General features: G+C 46.1%; 1 protein-coding gene across 1 annotated transcript in view; it reads right to left on the bottom strand.

The window, feature by feature from the left end:
• The window catches only part of LOC106613194 (roundabout homolog 1), a 343,488-nt gene that overhangs the window by 38,301 nt on the left and 281,384 nt on the right, over window positions 1–23,803 (bottom strand). The window contains exons 17-19 of the mRNA XM_082956429.1: window positions 21,612–21,815; window positions 13,899–13,925; window positions 4,894–4,936 (exon numbers count right to left, since the gene is read on the bottom strand). Coding sequence (XP_082812555.1) covers window positions 4,894–4,936; window positions 13,899–13,925; window positions 21,612–21,815 — 274 coding nt within the window. The remainder of the gene's footprint in view (window positions 1–4,893; window positions 4,937–13,898; window positions 13,926–21,611; window positions 21,816–23,803) is intronic.

Below are 23,803 nucleotides of genomic sequence, written 5' to 3'. Positions count from 1 at the left end.
ATGCCTCAAGAGGGCACCAGAGATGTAGATAACAAGAAGAAAAAAAAAACATAACGAGACCCAACTATTCTCCTCCCACTCCGGCTGGCTTTCACAGATTCTGCCAAATAAAATACAATTTTATTGGTCACATACATATGGTTAGCAGATGTTATTGCGAGTGTAGCAAAATGCTTGTGCTTCTAGTTCTGACAGTGCAGTAATATCTAACAAGTAATCTAACAATTCCACAACATCTCCCTAATACACACAAATCTAATGGGATGGAATAAGAATATGTACATATAAATATATGGATGAGCGATATCCGAGCGGCATAGGCAAGATGCAATAGATGGTATAAGTTACTTCCATTACTCATATGGGATGAGTAATGGAAGATAGGTAAACATTATTAAAGTGGCATTTTAAAAGTGACTAGTGATCTATTTATTAAAATAGCCAATGATTTCAAGTCTGTATGTAGGCAGCAGCCTCTCTGTGTTAGTGACGGCTGTTTAACAGTCTGATGGCCTTGAAATAGAAGCAATTTTTCAGTCTCTCCATTTCTACCGATCTGCGTGCCAGGTATAGTCTTCGCATGCAAATTTTCATGAAGCAGTTTAATATAATTTAGAATAACGTCTTCATATCTCAAAATTACTGTCATGTGGTTAATAAATATTATATGTAAATGAAAATGACACAAACCTTAAAAGTATCTTCTATTGCAAACTATATAAAATCATTGCAGCCTGCACCGCAGGTAGAAAATATCCTGATAAAAATAAATTTCCTATGAATCATATTGGCTACACATGGCCTGTCTGCAACGAACTTTAAACATTATATCAACTTTGGGTCCAGCCCAAAGATTGTGAAAGCAAACTGGCAACATTGTATAAATTATTCTGGGCACTCAGAGTTTCCCTGTCAGTGAGCTTGGGACAGACACAGCTGTAGGCTATTTGCTCGCAAGGGATAAGAAGCAGTGCTTGACTTGGGCAGGAGTTCACCGGAGCTGAGTACCAGCACCTCAAATGTTCTACTGCTTGGGCTCCTGTTCTTCTCATAGAATATTAGCTCAAAAGTATTGTGGAGCTCCTGCACCTAAACATAAACAGTACCAGCACCCAAAATGAATCCCGGAACATATTTCAGTTCAAACCAAGATAAGAAGCCTATTTAATGTCATTTCCACCGGATCAGAGGAAGAGGATTGTAATTCTCAATTTATGTATAAATAGACTTTGTTTGCTTGCTGTTTGAGGTGAAGAAAACATTACTTTGAGAAGCTCCACAGGTCATTAGTGGTGGTGCATTAAGCCAATCAGAAATACTAACAGATCCCCAAATGAGCACATTAATATGCCTTCTTGCGCGCAGGCCTGGTAATCTTTAGGCCTACTTCTATGTATAATCAGGCCTGGTAATCTTTAGGCCTACTTCTATGTATAATCAGGCCTGGTAATCTTTAGGCCTACTTCTATGCGTGCATGACTGTACTCAACATTGACAGGAGCTCTCCAAACAAAAGACAATGACTAAATTGACAGAACTCGGATATGGAATTAAATAAACCACAACTTTTTTCTCACAATTGTAGCATAGGTTGTGCACTCTGCAAACAATGTGTCCACTCAGACAATGAGAACAGGAAGACTGGAATAATAATATTGAACGCATTAAAAGAAACAACCGTAACCAAAGTAACAAACATTGTAGATTAGAAATGATAGGAATTAACAGTAAATGTACTACTGGTGATATATGTAATGGAGAATTGATAGACATTAACAATCAATGCAAACAATTCACACAATGAAGTTATGAAAACAATGAATGTGGACAAATTGGCGGGAGAGAGCACATTCTGGAGAGAGAAGTGCATTGTTCATCTGGGCACATGGTCAATCCGACGTCTGCATTGGTGATGCAGCATTTACGGGGATATGGCCTCAGCAGAAGTCAGGGCATTCATACTTCACACGCTTCGCAGAGCAGTGCAGTGCTGTTGTCAAGGAAGTGAGTTTGTGTTTATACAGGATGTAACGCCACCACCTACAGTCAACCTATCTTTTCAATGCGGAGCTATACAGAGCCCTCCACATTGTTATACAACTTTGGAGGAGCATGGCAACACGGTACAGAGCTGGAGTTGGCCTCTGCATGCCTCTGGAGGCTCCACAATTGTGTCACACCCTCCATATGGAGCCTTCGACCATATTTTCAGATCAAGCATAGATTAGTCTAGGCCTCCACAATGGATTAGTTCACTGAGATGGGCGCAAATACATATACACTACCGGTCAAAAGGGTTTTTCTTTATTTTTACTATTTTCTATATTGTAGAATAATAGTGAAGACATCAAAACTATGAAACAACACATATGGAATCATGTAGTAACCAAAAAAGTGTTAAACGAATCAAAATCTATTTTATATTTGAGATTCTTCAAATAGCCACCCTTTGCCTTGATGACAGCTTTGCACACTCTTAGCATTCTCTTGACCAGCTTCATGAGGTAGTCACCTGGAATGCATTTCAAATAACATGTGTTCCTTCATTTTCAAATTCCTGCAGAAAAACACTACTAAAAGACACCAATAATAATAAGAGACTTGCTTGGGCCAAGAAACACAAACAATGGCCATCAGACCGGTGGAAATCTGTTCTTTGGTCTGGAGTCCAAATTGGAGATTTTTGGTTCCAACCGCTGTGTCTTTGTGAGACCCGGTGAGGGTGAACGGATGATCTCCGCATGTGTATTTCCCACCATAAAGCATGGAGGAGGAGATGTTAGGGTGTGGGGGTGCTTTGCTGGTGACACTATCTGTGATTTATTTAGAATTCAAGGCACACTTAACCAGCATGGCTACCACAGCATTCTGCAGCGATACGCCGTCCCATCTGGTTTGGGCTTAGTGGGACTATCATTTTTCAACAGGACGATGACCCAACACACCTCCAGGCTGTGTAAGGGCTATTTTACCAAGAAGGAGAGTGATGGAGTGCTGCATCAGATGACCTGGCCTCCACAATCCCCCAACCTCAACCAAATTGAGATGGTTTGGGATGAGTCAGGCCTGCAGAGTGAATGAAAAGCAGCCAACAAGTGCTCAGTATATGTGGGAACTCCTTCAAGACTGTTGGAAAATACTTCCAGGTGAAGCTGGTTGAGAGAATGCCAAGATTGTGCAAAGCTGTCATAAAGACAAAGGGTGGTTACTTTGAAGAATCGCAAATATAACATATATTGTGATGTGTTTAACTCTTTTTTGCTTACTTCATGGTTCCATATGTGTTATTTCATAGTTTTAATGTCTTCACTAGCATTCTACATGTAGAATATAGTAAAAATAAAGAAAAACCTTTGAATGAGTAGGTGTTCTAGAACTTTTGACTGGTATTGTATATATATATATATATGTGTTACTGCTCAACTAAAACAGTCTCGGTCGACCAACAGCCTAACGATCAAACAATCAAACAATCGACATTTTACATTTGAAGCATTTTACATTTGAAGCAGCCAGACTAAATAGCCTTATACTTCTCATCAAATGGGGTGATCTATTAGAGCCCAAACGCTATACTAGCACGAACATCACAAAAGCCTTTAACTGTTATTTCTCTCCCATCACTACCACTGGAACAATCCAACCTGTCAGACATTCGCATTGTACTGAGTTTTTTCCCCGTTTCCTATTCAGATGACTTAGTCTCCGCTTACAGTCTCCACATTCACTTTGAGTAGTGAACACATTTGTCTTGGAGAGACAAATACAATCTCAAAATGGCTCCTCAATCATCTGAGTGGTTCAGTGGAGATATGTAGAGAATGGACATTGTCTTTGAGCAGAGCTCCCATGTTCAGGCAGTAGACCTGACTCAATCACAGAGCAGGGTAATAACATGATTGTATAGATAGACACATAACGGCTATGGAACAATAGGCAACCAGAGGGGACAATACCAAAACACTGCTTTAATTCAAACAAGTCTGTAGATACACTGCTATCAACGTGGGTTGTAGATGATCGAGGAGACTATAACATCAGTGTCTGAATGTATGAGTGTCTCAGTACGCGTGACTAGTAGGTAGTCTGGAAAACAACACATAGGCTACTGGTCACTGTCACACCCTCTCCTGTATCATTCCTCCCATCTATTTACATAGGGCCCTCCATTCTAAAGAGTAGGGTGTGTGCAAACTCAACTATCGCCATCTCTGTGTATGTTAGAGATGATGCTATGGCACAGCCTTGTGGCCAGACATGGTGCTCTTCTCTGTGGGATGAGGAGGATAGGGGTTTGGGCAAATGAGACAATCATTTGTTCCTGCTGGTATCAAAGTACTTTCTGTACCTCCTTCCCGTCTCCTCTGCTCCCATCCCCTCTTCTCTTCTCCTCTCCCTCCCCCTTCTTCTCCCCTCTGAACTCCTCCCTTCTTTTCCCTCCCTCCCTCCCTCCCTCCCTCCCTCCCTCCCTCCCTCCCTCCCTCCCTCCCTCCCTCCCTCCCTCCCTCCCTCCCTCCCTCCCTCCCTCCCTCCCTCCCTCCCTCCCTCCCTCCCTCCCTCCCTCCCTCCCCTTTCCTTCCTCCTCTCCCTCTCCCTCCCCTCTCCTCTACTCCCTTCTCCTCCCTTCACTTCCCCTCTTCTCCCCTCTCCACCTCTGGCTGTGCTGTAAGCTTTATGAAGTAAAAGCCCTCCCCCTAGTGTCCTTCAGAGAAAGGTACACCTTCCCTCACATTCTACCATGTACCCACTCCTCACCAAATGTCCATCTGTCTCTTGGAATATGATACCATGATCCATATGTTATGTTCTTTTATTTGATGTTTCATATTCATACAGAAGAGACGAATATAGATGTAGACAACACCCCCTCTCATAGTAGACATGTATTCTTACCTTCCAGCAGTGCTGACAGCCTCTCCCCCTCTCTGGTACGCCACTGAGAACAGGGAGACAGACAAAGGTACAGACATGAACACCATAATCACAATCATCATCAGAGTAACAGGCTTATCAAAACACAATAACATGGACTGTGGAGTGTGTTTAGCTCTCCTGTAAGCCTGTGTTTGTATGTGTGCGGTGTGTGGTATTTTTGATAGTGTGCGTGTATGTTTACGCATGTATGCGTGTGTGTAGATCGGTGCAGACTGAGTCACTGTGTGTGTGTGTGTGTGTGTGTGTGTGTGTGTGTGTGTGTGTGTGTGTGGTGTGTGTGTGTGTGTGTGTGTGTGTGTGTGTGTGGAGGCTTAGGGGGCTGCACAGTGCTTTGGTCTCCTGGCATGGTTGGCGTGTGTTTGAAGCGCAGCACGCTGGAAGTTGGACTCTTTCAAGGAGCTTTAAGCTGCCCGGTGTGAAGGAGAGATAAACTCCAACTTTAATTACAATCTCTTCTCTGAGGAAGGGGTGGGAGGGTTTTTGGGCTGGCTGGCTGGCTGAGTACAGTAGTACAGTACTTTGGGTTTCTATCACTGGGACCTCAGGACATACATGGCTCACTAAGATTAATTTGTGAGTTTATACTCCCATCAAAAAATGACCGACATAGTTTTTTTTAAACTCTGAATTTCTTTGGTCATGGTTTTGCAAAGACTCATAACTTCATGGGTGAGGAAATACAACGCTTTTATACTGACAGAATACTTTGCAATGTTAGGCATGCAGTTCTGGTCGAACCTTTTCTCTCGTTCCTCAGATCAGGGGAGGAAAGCTGATGATAACCAATGCCAGAAAAAGCGACGCTGGGAAGTATGTGTGTGTCGGGACCAATATGGTGGGAGAGAGGGAGAGTGAGATTGCTGAGCTCACTGTGCTCGGTAAGTAACCTCTCTCTCTCTCTCTCTCTCTCTCTCTCTCTCTCTCTCTCTCTCTCTCTCTCTCTCTCTCTCTCTCTCTCTCTCTCTCTCTCTCTCTCTCTCTCTCTCTCTCTCTCTCTCTCTCTCTCTCTCTCTCTCTCTCTCGCAGTGCATACTGGGAGTTTTTTGAAGTTTGAGTGTTTGGTGTGGAGAGCTTTGTCCTACATTTTTTCTGGATTCTGTCTTGGTCTTTTCTTAAAATATTTATTTTCTACGGTGGAGGGTTAATGCACTATTTTTTAAAGCGGTATCCACAGGTTTTTTTCAAAGTTAGGGTGGAAGAAGACAGAGTTAGTTTCCTGGGGTTTGGAAGGTGTGGTGTGCGCGATGGGTTTTCAGCCTAGCGCGGAGGAGAGGCTGTCGTTTCCGCATGGATTCAGGTGTGTTCCTGAGAATGGAGTTAAGGTGGAGGAGGTTCTGCTCGTGAACAGGTAGGAGCTGAATGTTTACATTCTGCTTCCAGAATGAACAAAGCTGTCGTTGTGTTCATGAAAGACATTTGGTTGGTAGGATAATTGCTAGTGGAATATTTGAAAGGGTTGTGTTGGTGCCAATTTCGCCTCTTTCTACCCCTTCAACCAGGGTGGTAGTTGCAAATTTGCCTCTGTTTATTACGGATGATCAAATCAGGAAAGAGCTGAGTCATTTTAGTAAGTTTGCTAGCGGTTTTCGTATACTGTTGGCAGGTTTTCAGGCAGATGCCGTTAAGCACGTTGTTTCATTCCGGAGGCAAGTGTTCATGTTTCTGAGTAACAATGAGCAACAGCTAAATGTGCATTTTAAAGTCAGGCATGGGGAGGGGGCTCTACGCAGGGGTTGCCAGCACAGATAGTCTACAGTGCATTGAGTGTGGGGATTTGGAGCATAAGAGCTTTGCGTGCCCACATAAAGGTCGTAGACAAGGTGAGGGTGCAAGCGCCAGTGGGGGAAATCGAGGTCAACGTGCAAGGGGCAGTGAGACACAGACAGCAGAGGCTGGGCCTAGTCATGCCAGAGATGGTGGGGTTGCTGAGGCTGGGCCTAGTCATGCTATGGATGGTGGTGTAGATGAGGCTGGGTCTAGTCAGGTTATGCTAGTGGATGAGGAGAGTATAGTGGGGAAGTGTAAGAGACTGGGGGGAGGACGAGGGTGTCAAGCGGAAAGGAAAAAGCGGGAGAAGAAAGAAGGTGGGAGGGGAGAGGCTGGTGTGGTCAAAGACACCAAGGAACCTTTGCCTGGTGCTCAGGGGGAGGCCCTGACCAGAGAGGAAGGGCAGGTGGTCAGGATGGGAGATGGAGATGAGGAGGAGGAAAGTGAGTCTGAGGAAGAGGATGATGAGGCCTTTTCTTCAGAGTCCTCTTCAATGGGTCCCGGAGCTGATAGCCAGTCGAGCAGAGGGGTCAAAGTACACGTTGAGGGAACTGACAAAGTTCCTGAATGAGACCAAGGGGAAAAACATGATATGAAAAATGAGGGGCATGGTGTCCTCTCACCCAGGAAACGGTTTAGGTTGGAAGTGGGTCACAACAGTGCGTAAAGGTCTACCTTCAGACACTGTTTAGATGTATAGTTTCTTTCTTGCACTGGGGCTTTTTGAGCTTTGCTATTGGTCTCTTTCTTTGCTGGCTTTTCTCCCACTTCTTATGGAGGCTCTTCGGGTAGGCTCGCTCAATATAAATGTCGCCAGAGATGCGGGAAAGAGTAGTGTGCTGGGTGAATATGTAAAACAAAAAGAAGTACAGGTGTTGTTTCTGCAGGAGACACATAGTGATGTGGTGAATGAAGTCGATTTGGGGCTCTGGTGGAAAGGGGCAAGTGTGTTGAGCCATGGGACAAATTCTAGTGCAGGGGTGGCAGTCCTTTTTGTACCGGGTCTGTCTGTAAAACTGTGCTCCTCAAAGGAGGTGTGTAGGGGTAGGCTGCTTGTAGTAAAAGCAGAAATTAACAACATGGGTTTTGTCTTTATAAATGTGTATGCGCCTAATACAGGGAGAGAAAGAGGGGTTCTATTTGGGAGTCTTAGACAGGAACTCTCACAGGTAAGGCCTGAGGAGACGCTGGTGGTCGGAGGGGACTGGAACTGTACAATGGATTTTTACAAAAGACAGAAATGGGGAAGAGCCTCATTCAGTGTCAGTGGGAGTGTCAAGGGACATCATTAATCAGTTCAACCTAGTGGATGTTTGGATAACTAAACATCCCAACACAAGACAGTATACATTTTTACATGTCCAGGAATCAGAGTAATAGGCTGTTGGTCGGTACCATTCTCTCGGTGGGGTTTTCGGATCATCACATAACCGTGGCTTGGCGATCTATTTCACCAGGGCCTCGGCAGGCATCCTATTTGAAGTTTAATGCAACGCTCTTACAAGATGCCACTTTGTGCTCAGGTTTCTAGACTTTTTGGGAAAGGTGGGGGCAGCGAAGAGAGGAGTATGAGTCTGAGTGGGATGTGGGGAAAGTACAAATTTGGCTATTCTGTCAACAGTATACAGCTCTCTCATCCTCAGAGGCTAGGAGAGTATTGGGGGAACTCGAGCGTAGTATCAGTGAGGTGGAGGTAGAGCTGGTGGGGCAAGGCAATGTAGGCCTCCAGGCTAATTTAGCTGAATTACGTAGGGACCTGGGCAGTTTTTTCCAGGTTAAAGCAAAGGGAGCACTTGTAAGTGCTAGGTTCTCCATGCTCAAGGAGATGGATGCTCCCAGCTCTTCCTTCTTTGGTTTGGAAAGACAGAGCGGTGAAGCCAACTTGTTCTTAATCAGGGACATGTTGGACTTGAGAGGTTCTAATGTGAACTTTGGACTAGTCTCTTTAGATCAAGAGAAGGCTTTTGATAGAGTGGACCATGAGTATCTGTTTAACATCTTTGGGATAGGGGGCGGTATTTTGAAGTCCGGATGAAAATGTAATCGCTATTTCTGACTTTTGTGAGTCCTCCTTGGCTGGAAAATGTCTGTATGGTGTTTTGTGGCTAGGCGCTGTCCTAACATAATCGCATGGTGTGCTTTCGCCGTAAAGCCTTTTTGAAATCTGACACAGCGGCTGGATTAACAAGACGTTTTTCTTTATTTCTATGTATAACACTTGTATCTTTCGTCAATGTTTATGATGAGTATTTCTGTAATTTGATTTGGCCCTCTGCAATTCCACCGGATGTTATTTGAGACAATGCATTACTGAACATAACGTGCCAATTTAAACTGAGGTTTTTGGACATAAAAAGGGACTTTATTGAACAAAAGAAACATTTATTGTGTAACATGGAGTCCTGGAAGTGCCACCTGATGAAGATCATCAAAGGTTAGTGATTAATTTAATCGCTATTTCTGACTTTTGTGAGTCCTCTCCTTGGCTGGAAAATGTCTGTATGGTTTCTTGTGGCTAGGCACTCTCCTAACATAATCGCATGGTGTGCTTTTGCCGTAAAGCCTTTTTGAAATCGGACACTGTGGTTGGATTAACAAGAAGTTTATTTTTAAAATGGTGGACAATACTTGTATGTTTGAGAAATTTTAATTATGGGATTTCTGTTGTTTGAATTTGGCGCCCTGCAATTTCACTGGCTGTTGTCGAGGTGGGACGCTAGCGTCCCAATGATACCAGAGAGGTTCATTAGAATTTGGCGCTCTGCAAATTTCACCGGAAATTGTTGAAATGGGACGGTAGTGTCCCACTAATCCACAAGAAGTTAATGTGATGTCTGGTTTTGGGTTTGGGGAAAGGTTTTTGACTTTGCATCATGTATGGTCAAGTTGGGAGGGGGGCTCAGTAGGCCAGTCTGGGTGAGACGGGGCATTAGACAAGGATGCTCTCTATCGGGGCAGTTATATACACTAGCCATTGAGCAGTTTTTTGGGCCTGCTACGCAGGAGACTGCAGGGAGTGTGCTGGACAGGTATGGGTGTGGTGACAGGCATAGCAGTGTCAGCGTATGCAGATGACGTTTCTGTAATGGTCAGGGATGGTCAAGATATGCAGGCACTAGAGACTAGTCTGGTGTACGAGGGAGCTTTGTCAGCTAAGGTAAACTGGGGCAAGAGCAAAGCTCTGTTATGTGGGGCATGGGGGGATAGGGCCCCTCCTCTGCTGCCAGGGGGTTTGCAGTGGGGTTGTAAAGGGCTTAACATGTTGGGGGTGTACCTAGGCTCGGAGAGGTGGGTCAGGAAGAACTGGTAGGGGCTGTCACAGGCAGTGGTGTCAAAACTGGTCAGGTGGAGGTGGCTCCTGTCCCAAGTGTCATATAGAAGGAGGGTGCTGATAATCAACAACCTGGTGGCATCTTCCCTGTGGCATAAACTGGCTGTCCTCCACCCCCCCAGCGGGTTTACAAAGGCTGGGTGACCTGCGACTGCTGGGAGAGGAGGGGTGGAAAACCCCGGAAGTCCTGGCACAACAAACAGGAATAACGTCTCTTAGGCTGCTGGAGAGATCCTGGAGGAGGTCCAGGAGGCACTGTCTGAGCCGGTAAGGGGGGTGTTTGAGCAGCCAAAGAGGGAGGGGCCACCAATGTTTCCGCCACTGCAGGTGACGGCAGAGACTGGGTACTGGCAAGGGAGTCTGGAGGATTTGTTAGATTTTAACACTCCAAGCCTGGGGGAGTTTGAAGGGGTGGGAGGTAAAGCCCTCTACAACCTCTGCATTAACCTGTTAGGGCTAGGGGGCAGTATTGACACGGCTGGATAAAAAACATACCCGATTTAATCTGGTTACCACTCCTACCCAGTAACTAGAATATGCATATACTTATTACATATGGATAGAAAACACCCTAAATTTTCTAAAACTGTTTGAATGGTGTCTGTGAGTATAACAGAACTCAAATGGCAGGTCAAAACCTGAGAGATTCCTTTACAGGAAGTGGCCTGTCTGACCATTTCTTGAACTTCTTTTCCATCTCTATCATTTACTAAGGATCTCTGCTCTAACGTGACACTTCCCACGTCGTCCATAGGCGCTCAGAGCCCGGGAAAAAACAGAATGTCGTCATTCCAGCCCCAGGCTGAAACACATTATCGCCTTTCTCAAGTGGCCGATCAAGGGACACTGGGCTTATGCGCGTGACCCCGACCGCCCCCGCCTTTGGGATTTTTTCCTCTGTTTGCCGAAAAGGAGATTCCCTGTCGGAATATTATCGCTTTTCTACGAGAAAAATGTCGTAAAAATTGATTTTAAACAGCGGTTGACATGCTTCGAAGTACGGTAATGGAATATTTAGAATTTTATTGTCACGAATTGCGCCATGCGCGCGACACTTCTTTACTATTTCGGATAGTGTCTGGAACGCACGAACAAAACGCCGCTATTCGGATATAACGATGGATTATTTTGGACCAAACCAACATTTGTTATTGAAGTAGCAGTCCTGGGTGTGCATTCTGACGAAGACAACAAAAGGTAATCAAACTTTTATAATAGTAAATATGATTATGGTGAGTGCTAAACTTGCCGGGTGTCTAAATAGCGAGCCCGTGATGCCTGGGCTATGTACTTAGAATATTGCAAAATGTGCTTTCACCAAAAAGCTATTTTAAAATCGGACATATCGAGTGCATAGAGGAGGTCTGTATCTATAATTCTTAAAATAATTGTTATGCTTTTTGTGAACGTTTATCGTGAGTAATTTAGTAAAATGTTAGCGAATTCCCCGGAAGTTTGCGGGGGGGTATGCTAGTTCTGAACGTCACATGCTAATGTAAAAAGCTGGTTTTTGATATAAATATGAACTTGATTGAACAAAACATGCATGTATTGTATAACATAATGTCCTAGGGTTGTCATCTGATGAAGATCATCAAAGGTGAGTGCTGCATTTAGCTGTCTTCTGGGTTTTGGTGACATTATATGCTGGCTTGAAAAATGGGTGTCTGATTATTTCTGGCTTGGTACTCTGCTGACATAATCTAATGTTTTGCTTTCATTGTAAAGCCTTTTTGAAATCGGACAGTGTGGTTAGATTAACGAGAGTCTTGTCTTTAAATGGCTGTAAAATAGTCATATGTTTGAGAAATTGAAGTAATAGGATTTTTAAGGTTTTGAAAATCGCGCCACAGGCTGGCAGTGGCTGTTACGTAGGTGGGACGCAAGCGTCCCACCTAGCCCATAGAGGTTAAAGTGAGGAACATTAGGAGACTAACAGGAGTGAAGGCACATCAGTGGCAGGGTGTATGTGGGGCGGAGAGTATGGTGGGTTTGAGATAGAGGGGGCTCTACAAACTCCCAGTACCGAAGAGGTCAGGGGACCTCCAGTGGAGGGTTCTACATGGAGCCAGGCCACTAACAGCTGGTTGGCACGGGTTGAACCGGGAGTCGGGCAGGGGTGTCCTTTCTGTGTAATGAAAGAAACTGTGATTCATGTGTTTTCTGTGTGCGCCAGGTTAATGGGTTTTACTGTTGGGATGTTTATAATGGGGTACAGGTATTCAAATAAGGAAAAGGCCAAATGTGTTTTGTTGAGTATTCTGTTTGCTCAGGCAAAGTTGGCTATTTGGCTAACAAGGAGGAACAGGCTCAAAGGTGGGGGGATAACAGACCCTTTACTAGTGTTTAATGGGATGGTCTCTGCGTGTCTTAGGGAAGAATTCTCTAAAATGATAAAAAGTGTGGAGATGTTTCAGGACATATGGTGTGTTGGGGGGCTGTCTCTATAGCTGGGGAAGACATTTTGGAAATATGTTTGTAGAAGTGGTGAGGTTTTTTGGTTATTGTGATGTGTGGTGTGTTTTTGTATCGTGTGGTACAGGGAAAGGTGAGTATGGTACATGTATGCAGTACAGGATATATTTCGGTGTTTTATTTTGGGGGGGGGGGTGAGGTTTTAATGAAATTAGAATGTTTCATAAAAGAAAGACAAAAAGTCAAGTCTCTCACTCTCTCGCTCTCCCCCTCTCCTGTTGAGAGAGAGAGAAAGTCTACATTTGGCATCTGTATATAGGACATTCAGCGCATTCAGGAATTCCACAACTAAAACCATGTAGTGCCTCTCAAATCAGCATCTAGTGGAAAATTAGCACTGACAACATCCTGCCTTTACATTCAGCGTCATGGCAGCTTCTAGGATTGTAAACTTCAACAAGCAGAAACTCTAACCTCAAGCATTAAGGAACTGGCCCAAAACTAACCAGCTGACTGAATAGGTTTCACCTGAAAGAGTTCCAGCAGTTCAGAACAGAGGACTGAAACACTCAAACTATTAGATGTAATCCTAGGGCCCAAAGATGACGAGGAGGAGAAAAACAACTCGCACAGTTTAGATACAGCCTCTGCTCTGCACAGATGGGATTAGTCACCATAACCACAAGCCTCACATAACTCCCCCTCTCTCTCTCTTCTTCTCTCTCTCACTCTCTTTTGCTCTCTCTCTGATTTACAAGAATGAGCACAGGTGTTGTGACACAAGTGCCAACTACACACGCATCTCGGCAGGAGAGGGGGGGAGAGAGAGAGCGAGAGAGAGAATAGTGAAAGAGAGAGATAAACACACAGAAAGAGCGAGAGAAAGAGAGCGTGAGAGAGAAGCGACAGATAGACAGAAAGAGAGAGACAGATAAACACACAGAAAGAGAGAGAGAGAGAGTGCTCTGTTCGTGTCAGTCCAGTTCACATCTACCCTCAGTCGCTCCTTTCTCCCTGTCCACAGCTCTGTCTAATCAGTCCATGTGACTGGAGATGTGTCATCATCCTAAATGCCATCAGAGGCAAAGAGGCAGGCAGCAACAGCCCTTTGATCAAGTCCCCGCCAGTTTTAACAGTTTGTTAGTAGCATGGATGGCACGGCTCGCTCCTCTTTAAGTGCTTACCTCTGAACGCACTGCCTGCACCAGTTGGTAAAACATCTCTGTTATAGTTCCTTAGACCTCACACCACACTGCTCCCTTTCTTGTGGCTTAGTGTTTTTAACTAAGGAGTGAGTCTTCCGACTGACTGAGCAGAATGACTGCTAGAGCTGTTCAGGCCATCACTGTGTGACTCAGGGAGTGCAGTCTTGCATTGAAAGGCGGACTGTTATGAGATTTTATAGAGAAAGTGCTATGAAATTAAGTCAAGAGTTATCAGGAGTGCTTACCTGTAGGAGTGAAGGTAAAGGATGGCACTGTAGGTTGAAGCAGAGGCACAAGAAAGAGGAAAGAGAGAGAAAAACCCAATTAATATAACATAAAATAGCAACATGTATATTCCTCTTGAATCCAATGAGATACACACAACAGGGTTTTCTTCATTGTGCTTTGTAACATCAAAACTAACGCAAAGGAGACAAACCTTAACTTTGCTGGAGTATTGAAACCCATCATCCTGAGATGTTTGAAACATTACATGGTGTGTTGTAACACTACTTGTGCAACACCTTGCCAGGGACTGAGAGCACTACTGGAAAAGGTTGAAAACACTATTTTGATGATTCAAGTCATGTTTAGTGCAGAATTAGTTACCTTCTCTTTCGGTGTTATTTCCTCTCTCTAAAGCTTCTAACACCACTACGATGTTTCAAATCCTGACTAGTACAGAATTAGATCTGAGTATTTTAATGTATTTATGTATGATAACTTTATTTATGTATGATAACTTTTTTCAGTAACTTTCTTCAAACTACAAATCTACCATTCCAGTGTTTTTCTTTCTATACTTTATTTACTTTGCCACCATGGCATTTTTTTGCCTTTACCTCGCTTATCTCACATCATTTGCTCACATTGTATATAGTCTTATTTATTTTTATTTTTTTCTACTGCATCATTGACTGTATGTTTGTTTTACTCCATGTGTAACTCTGTGTTTTTTTTATGTTGTCGAACTGCTTTGCTTTATCTTGGCCAGGTCGCAATTGTAAATGAGAACAGGTTCTCAACTTGCCTACCTGGTTAAATAAAGGTGAAGAAAAAATAAAATAAAATAAAAATAAAAAATGATCATTGGCCAGTTTAACCCATTTTGGCAGGCATTGTTGAGCATGGTGCTCAATCCATCAGCAGTAACAGGCAGCACATATTAAACATGAAACATTTGAGGGAATGGGTTGTCTCATCATTGAACGTCATTTTGCCTGATGGTTTTGATGTCCGTTCATCATGATCCATTACATCTCATATCACAACAAGCTGCTTAATACTCATATAGAAGTGTACCTTTCGTTCTTCAAACAAGATAGGAGGAGATTGCAAGGAGATTAAAACCCGACTTCAAATTAGTTAAATCACTCAATTTTCTCTATCGTTGTTTATCCTCATAAACTGTATTAGGTTGGATTATTATTATTATTATTTATATATTTTAAACATTTCATTCATTTTTATTAAGTACGTGTTAGTTGTTGTTTTTGTTGTTGTCAATTTCAATTCACCCCAGAATAATTGAATATCCCTTTGACCATGGTGAAGTTATTAATTCAACTTTTGATGGTGTATCAACACACCAGTCACTACAAAGTTAACTCAGTTGCCAGAGAGGAAGGAAACCGCTCAGGGATTTCACCATGAGGCCAATGGGGACTTTAAAACAATTACAGATTTGAATGGTTGTGATAGGAGAAAAATGAGGATGGGTCAACAACATTTTAGTTACTCTGACAAGGTAAAAATCTGTCTTTCCGCCCCTGAGCAAGGCAGTTAACCCACTGTTCCCAACCTTGGGTTAAATGCGGAAGACACATTTCAGTTGAATGCATTCAGTTGTACAACTGACTAGGTATCCCCCTTTCCCTTTCCACAATACTAAGCTGATTGACAGAGTGAAAAGAAGGAAGCCTATACAGAAAAATATTCCAAAACAGGCATCCTGTTAGCAACAAGGCACTATAGTAATACAGCAAAAAAATTGGCAAAACAATTATCTTTTTGTCCTGAATACAAAGTGTTATGTTTGGGGCAAATCCAACACAACATATTACTGAGTATCACTCTCCACATATTTTCAAGCATAGTGGTGGCTGCATCATGTTATGGGTATGCTTTTAATCATGGAAGACTGGGGAGTTGTTCAGGATAAAAATAAATGGATTGGAGCTAAGCACAGGAAAAATCCTAGAGGAAATTCTGGTTCAGTCTGCTTTCCACCAGACACTGGGAGATGAATTCACCTTTCAGCAGGACAATAACCTAAAACACAAGGCCAAATCTACACTGGAGTTGCTTACCAAGAAGACAGTGAATGTTCCTGAGTGGGACGAGTTACAGTTTGACAGAGCTTGAATAATTGTGCAAATATTGCACAATCCAGGTGTGGAAAGTTCTTAGAAACGTACCCAGAAAGACTCACAGCTGTAACCACTGCCAAAGGCGCTTCTACAAAGTACTTACTCAGGGGTGTGATACTAACTTTGTAATTAGATATTTCTGCATTTTTATTTTCAACAAATTTGCTAAAATGTCTAAAAACATATTTTCACTTTGTCGTTGTGGGGTTTTGTGTGTAGATGGGTGAGAAATGTTTTATCAATTTTGAATTCAGTCTGTAATACAACAACATGTGGAATATGTATGAAGGGGTATGAATACTTTCTGAAGGCACAGTAGCTATCACTGATGTACAGCTGTCCTCACCTCTTCATCTCCTTTTATTTATGTAAACACAACCTTTCAAATGTCCCTTTAATGCCACAATTATTTCCTCTTGTTTGGATTCCTGCTCTTTCCCCTTGAAGCTCAGAGCAGCCAAATAGATTGGTCCATTTGGAATGTTTTATCTGTTTGCGTTTCAGCTTTGAAGAGGAGAGAGATTGACACTTGGCATGCGAGGTGCTCGTGAGAAATATTAACATGATTGAAATCAATCAAATAACCACAGTGACAAGAGACCATCACAGACAGCTTATTCACTGGCTGGATGAGACATCTTGGCGGTGGTACTAATGTCACACAGACCCACGCACACACAGACCCACGCACACACAGACACACCCAAGAACAAACACAGGCGCACACACAGGCACACACACAGGCGCACACACAGGCGCACACACAGGCGCACACACAGGCGCACACACACACACACACACACACACACACACACACACACACACACACACACACACACGTCCTATATCTCCTCTCCCAATTCTCCACAACTCCAATTCAACCCACTTCACTCTGAGTGCAGCTTGTTGCTTCATGTGGTTGCAATTATACTCTTCTTCTCTTCTCAAAACATTCTTGGTTACCAGTTCCAACAAAGAACACGGCCTCTTGTGGTTTTAAAAAGCAGAAAGGGGGGGTTGAGGGAGAGAGAGAGAGAGAGAGAGAGAGAGAGAAAGACATTTGCCTGCTGTGCCCACATGAGCTCAGAGAGTTACAGAGTTAATGTGAGGAAACACTGATGTACTGCTCGGCTCCTCTGGAAGAAAAGGAAGGGCTCCTTAAAGGTGTGTGGAGCCAACCTCAGCCTCTACAGTAAACTCTCTCTCTACCAACCTCAGCCTCTACAGTAAACTCTCTCTCTCCCCACCTCAGCCTCTACAGTAAACTCTCTCTCTACCAACCTCAGCCTCTACAGTAACCTCTCTCTCTACCAACCTCAGCCTCTACAGTAACCTCTCTCTCTACCAACCTCAGCCTCTACAGTAACCTCTCTCTCTACCAACCTCAGCCTCTACAGTAACCTCTCTCTCTACCAACCTCAGCCTCTACAGTAGCTCATCTCTCTCTCCCCACCTCAGCCTCTACAGTAAACTCTCTCTCTCCCCACCTCAGTCTCTACAGTAAACTCTCTCTCTACCACCTCAGCCTCTACAGTAAACTCTCTCTCTACCAACCTCAGCCTCTACAGTAACCTCTCTCACTCTACCAACCTCAGCCTCTACAGTATTCTCTCTCACTCTACCAACCTCAGCCTCTACAGTAAACTCTCTCTCTACCAACCTCAGTCTCTACAGTAACCTCTCTCACTCTACCAACCTCAGCCTCTACAGTAAACTCTCTCTCTACCAACCTCAGCCTCTACAGTATTCTCTCTCACTCTACCAACCTCAGCCTCTACATTATCTCCTCTCTCTCTCCCCACCTCAGCCTCTACAGTAGCCTCTCTCTCTCTCTCTCTCTCTCTACCAACCTCAGCCTCTACAGTAACCTCTCTCACTCTACCAACCTCAGCCTCTACAGTAGCTCCTCTCTCTCTCCCCACCTCAGCCTCTACAGTAGTCTCACTCTCTCTACCACCTCAGCCTCTACAGTATTCTCTCTCTCTCTCCCCACCTCAGCCTCTACAGTAGACTCTCTCTCTCTACCACCTCAGCCTCTACAGTAGCCTCTCTCTCTCTCCCTCTACCAACCTCAGCCTCTACAGTAGCCTCTCTCTCTCTACCAACCTCAGCCTCTACAGTAGCCTCTCTCTCAACCAACCTCAGCCTCTACAGTAGCCTCTCTCTCTACCAACCTCAGCCTCTACAGTAGCCTCTCTCTCTCTACCAACCTCAGCCTCTACAGTAGTCTCTCTCTCTCTACCAACCTCAGCCTCTACAGTAGCCACTCACTCTCTACCAACCTCAGCCTCTACAGTAGCCCCACTCTCTCTACCAACCTGAGCCTATACAGTAGCCCCTCTCACTCTACCAATCTCAGCCTCTACAGTAGCCTCTCTCTCTACCAACCTCAGCCTCTACAGTAGCCCCTCTCTCTCTACCAATCTCAGCCTCTACATTAGTCCCACTCTCTCTACCAACCTCAGCCTCTACAGTATCCCCTCTCTCTCCAACCTTAGCCTCTAGAGTACCCTCTCTCTCTCTCTCTCTCTACCAACCTCAGCCTCTACAGTAGCCACTCACTCTCTACCAACCTCAGCCTCTACAGTATCTCCTCTCTCTCTACCATTCTCAGCCTCTACAGTAGCCCCACTCTCTCTACCAACCTCAGTCTCTACAGTAGCCCTCTCTCTCTACCAACATCAGCCTCTACAGCAGCCCCTCACCCTCTAACAATCTCAGCCTCTACAGTAGCCCTCTATCTCTACCAAACTCAACCTCTACAGTAGCCTCCCTCTCTCTCTTCCAATCTCAGACTCGACAGTATCCCCTCTCTCTCTCTCCCAACCTCAGCCTCTACAGTAGCTCCTCTCTCTCTCCCAACCTCAACCTCTACAGTATCCCCTCTCTCTCCAACCTTAGCCTCTACAGTATCCTCTCTCTCTCTCTACCAACCTCAGCCTCTACAATATCCTCTCTCTCTCTCTACCAATCTCTACAGCAGTCTCTCTCTCTCTCTCTACCAACCTCAGGCTCTACAGTAGCCCCTCTCTCTCTACCAACCTCAGCCTCTACAGTAGCCTCTCTCTCTACCAACCTCAGCCTCTACAGTAGCTCCTCTCTCTCTCCCAATCTCAGCCTCTACAGTATCCCCTTCTCTCCAACCTCAGTCTCTACAGCACCCCCTCTCTCTCTCCCAACCTCAGCCTCTACAGTAGCCCCTCTCTCTCTCCAACCTCAGCCTCTACAGTATCCCCTCTCTCTCTCACTCTCTCTCCAACTCAGCCTCTACAGCAGCCCCTCTCTCTCTCCCAACCTCAGCCTCTACAGTAGCCCCTCTCTCTCTACCAACCTCAGGCTCTACAGTATCCCCCCTCTGAGCACCTGAGTATCTGGCAGTAGAAAGTGTACAGTAACATAAACTAATGAAAATGCTATTGTTTACTTTGAAAAAAGGCATCTTTATATTCTAATTCTAACAACCAAAATATTATTTTTGCGATTGCATATATTGAATACATTTATTACACTGTTAGAATGTTGCAGTCAAAATGACTGCTCATTGGCTCAAACTGAGGTCCCATGAGGCCTGGCTGTTCTAGTATTAAAAGTCTTGTATGTGGGCATAACATGTGGGCATTGATTTATTTTTAACATACCACACAATCCTTTTCCATGAAGATGACCAACCCTGGGACCTCATCATCTGTCTCACCATAGCAACACAGAGCAGAACTTAATCACACTACTGTAGCACACAATGCAGTCAGCATCCAACATATACACAGAGACCTTATTCCTTATGCAAATCAAGGCCTCTGCTGTAAGTTATGTAAGTCTGTAGAGATACCAAACTCCAGTATGTTCACTATAAACCCATATTAATGTTCATCCATGATAGAGCGCCGAGGTATAAACCACCAAGGCCAGAAACAAAGGTTTTCCAAAGCAAGGACAGGGTTTCTAGATGGATCCAGGTTTCCATGACTCCCGATAGGCAGAGTATGAGTATGACAGAGGTCGATTCAGACTTAAACCAGTATATTGTCCGTGTCTCTAGGTTGAATGGTGTACCTCTCCTGACCCTGCCAGTCAGCAGTGTACCTGAGTCCAGCAGAAGGAGGTAGGGGTTTGGGGAGGGTATGGGAAAGGCAGGCAGCAGCTGCATCGCCTGCAGCCAGCCACATATTAAACCAGGCAGTCCAGAAATGAGAGCCTGACAACACTCCATTATATCCTTAAACTATTGTGGGCAGAGGTTTGGCATGTACTGAACCCTGTCACATGAGAACAGGTAAACCCACTGCAGGTGAGGTAAGCAGTGTCCTCTCCTAGAGAGCACAGAGCATCTGATACTGAGTACTAAACCCATGGATAGAGAATGAAAAACAGTTGTATGGTAAGGAATCTCTTGCGACAGTATGACACAATGTTTCAAACTCTAACAGTCATTTGACTGAAACTCAGTCATTTGACTGCTTTCACTGAAAACTATTCTAAAAGTATACTTCAAGCTTAAATTTTTTTTGTTTCTCCTTGATTTATGCTCGTCGTAGCAAGTTGTTCTGTCTTTCCAGACACATTCCGGTGGGAACTGCTAACAGAAACTGGTGGGACCGGAAGATGCACTTCAAAAGAAGAACTACACACACAAAAACACCCTGGCAGGATCAGAGAGAGGGAAATATAAAACAGAATAGAAAGACATTATGCAGGAGACAGGTCCATTTTTCAGCTGCAGATGTTCAAGGGCTTTTAACTTTCTCAAAGTACTAGGGACCATTTTCAGATGGTAGACCTCACCTCAACTCAAATGGCACAGTATGGTGCAAGACTTTTAATATGAGAGGAGGGATTCCTGAGGGGATGGAGGGATTGCTGAGGGGATGAGGGGACGGAGGGATGGCTGAGGGGATGGAGGGGACGGAGGGATGGCTGAGGGGATGGAGGGGACGGAGGGATGGCTGAGGGGATGGAGGGGACGGAGGGGATGGAGGGGACGGCTGAGGGGACGGAGGGATGGCTGAGGGGACGGAGGGGATGGAGGGGATGGAGGGATGGCTGGGGGGATGGAGGGGATGGAGGGATGGCTGAGGGGATGGAGGGGACGGAGGGGATGGAGGGATGGCTGAGGGGACGGAGGGATTGCTGAGGGGATATAGGGGACGGAGGGGACAGAGGGATTGCTGAGGGGACGGAGGGGACGGAGGGATTGCTGAGGGGACGGAGGGGACGGAGGGATTGCTGAGGGGACGGAGGGGACGGAGGGATGGCTGGGGGGATGGAGGGGATGGAGGGATGGCTGGGGGGATGGAGGGATTGCTGGGGGGATGGAGGGGACAGAGGGGATGGAGGGATTGCTGGGGGGATGGAGGGGATGGAGGGGATGGAGGGCTGCAGTTGAGAGCTCAGATGAGAGTCCCTACATGGATGGAGTAGTAGGAATCACACAATGCCCCTTAATCACTGATACAAGACCAGCTATTCTATTCTTCATCCTATTAACTGTTCCATTTGGTGTTTGTTAACCTGATCCTAGATCAGTGCTTGAGGACACTTTGAGCAAGTGAATCCAGTGTGCTGCTATTAGGTGAGGCATGTTGTACTGACCCTTGCGGATGCCTGCGTAGTTTGTGCTGAGGCCACTCCTCTTCTTACGCTGTCGGTAGAGCCAGATACTGAACACCATGAGGATGATCCAACAGGCCGCTCCTATCCCCGCTATGAAGGCCGGCTGCTTCACCACCTCACTGATCTGCTGGGACAGGGTGTTCTCTGGCTCCAACACACCCTCCGTCATACGCCCCGACGAGTCTACAGGGGGAGAGAGGATGGAATTTGAGAAGGGTGAAATAGAGGTAGAGGATGAGGATGTGAGAGGTGAGAGGTGAGAGGAGAGAGGGGAGGAGAGGAGAGGGGAGAGGAGAGGAGAGGAGAAGGGGAGAGAGGAGAGGGGTAGAGAGGATGGGATGGGGTGAAAGAGGGGTGGAGGGTGAGGAGGTGAGAGGAGTCAGGGCAGGAATACGAAAGGGTAAGAGAAAAAAGAGGGTGAGAGAAGGGTGAGGAGAGGTGTACAGGGTGAGGAGAGGGGTATAGGGTGAGGAGAGGTGTACAGGGTGAGGAGAGGGGTATAGGGTGAGGAGAGGGGTACAGGGTGAGGAGAGGGGTATAGGGTGAGGAGAGGTGTACAGGGTGAGGAGAGGGGTATAGGGTGAGGAGAGGGGTATAGGGGGAGGAGAGGGGTATAGGGGGAGGAGAGGTGTACAGGGGGAGGAGAGGGGTACAGGGTGAGGAGAGGGGTACAGGGTGAGGAGAGGTGTACAGGGTGAGGAGAGGTGTACAGGGGGAGGAGAGGGGTACAGGGTGAGGAGAGGTGTACAGGGTGAGGAGAGGTGTACAGGGGGAGGAGAGGTGTACAGGGTGAGGAGAGGGGTATAGGGTGAGGAGAGGGGTACAGGGTGAGGAGAGGGGTATAGGGTGAGGAGAGGTGTACAGGGTGAGAAAACGGGTACAGGGTGAGGAGAGGGGTATAGGGTGAGGAGAGGGGTATAGGGTGAGGAGAGGTGTACAGGGTGAGGAGAGGGGTATAGGGTGAGGAGAGGGGTACAGGGTGAGGAGAGGTGTACAGGGTGAGGAGAGGTGTACAGGGGGAGGAGAGGTGTACAGGGTGAGGAGAGGTGTACAGGGTGAGGAGAGGTGTACAGGGGGAGGAGAGGTGTACAGGGTGAGGAGAGGTGTACAGGGGGAGGAGAGGTGTACAGGGTGAGGAGAGGTGTACAGGGGGAGGAGAGGTGTACAGGGGGAGGAGAGGTGTACAGGGTGAGGAGAGGTGTACAGGGTGAGGAGAGGTGTACAGGGTGAGGAGAGGGGTACAGGGGGAGGAGAGGGGTATAGGGTGAGGAGAGGTGTACAGGGGGAGGAGAGGGGTATAGGGTGAGGAGAGGTGTACAGGGTGAGGAGAGGGGTACAGGGTGAGGAGAGGTGTACAGGGTGAGGAGAGGTGTACAGGGTGAGGAGAGGGGTACAGGGTGAGGAGAGGTGTACAGGGTGAGGAGAGGGGTACAGGGTGAGGAGAGGTGTACAGGGGGAGGAGAGGTGTACAGGGTGAGGAGAGGGGTACAGGGTGAGGAGAGGTGTACAGGGGGAGGAGAGGGGTATAGGGTGAGGAGAGGTGTACAGGGTGAGGAGAGGGGTACAGGGTGAGGAGAGGTGTACAGGGTGAGGAGAGGTGTACAGGGTGAGGAGAGGTGTACAGGGGGAGGAGAGGTGTACAGGGGGAGGAGAGGTGTACAGGGTGAGGAGAGGTGTACAGGGTGAGGAGAGGGGTACAGGGGGAGGAGAGGGGTACAGGGTGAGGAGAGGTGTACAGGGGGAGGAGAGGGGTATAGGGTGAGGAGAGGTGTACAGGGTGAGGAGAGGGGTACAGGGTGAGGAGAGGTGTACAGGGTGAGGAGAGGTGTACAGGGTGAGGAGAGGTGTACAGGGTGAGGAGAGGTGTACAGGGTGAGGAGAGGTGTACAGGGTGAGGAGAGGGGTACAGGGGGAGGAGAGGGGTATAGGGTGAGGAGAGGGGTATAGGGTGAGGAGAGGTGTACAGGGTGAGGAGAGGGGTACAGGGTGAGGAGAGTAGTACAGGGTGAGGAGAGGTGTACAGGGTGAGGAGAGGTGTACAGGGGGAGGAGAGGTGTACAGGGGGAGGAGAGGTGTACAGGGTGAGGAGAGGTGTACAGGGTGAGGAGAGGTGTACAGGGTGAGGAGAGGTGTACAGGGTGAGGAGAGGTGTACAGGGTGAGGAGAGGGGT

Source organism: Salmo salar, chromosome 09 (assembly GCF_965601325.2).
Source record: "Salmo salar chromosome 09, fSalSal1, whole genome shotgun sequence".
Classification (NCBI taxonomy): domain Eukaryota; kingdom Metazoa; phylum Chordata; class Actinopteri; order Salmoniformes; family Salmonidae; genus Salmo; species Salmo salar.
This window is presented reverse-complemented; position numbering and strand designations above follow the sequence as displayed.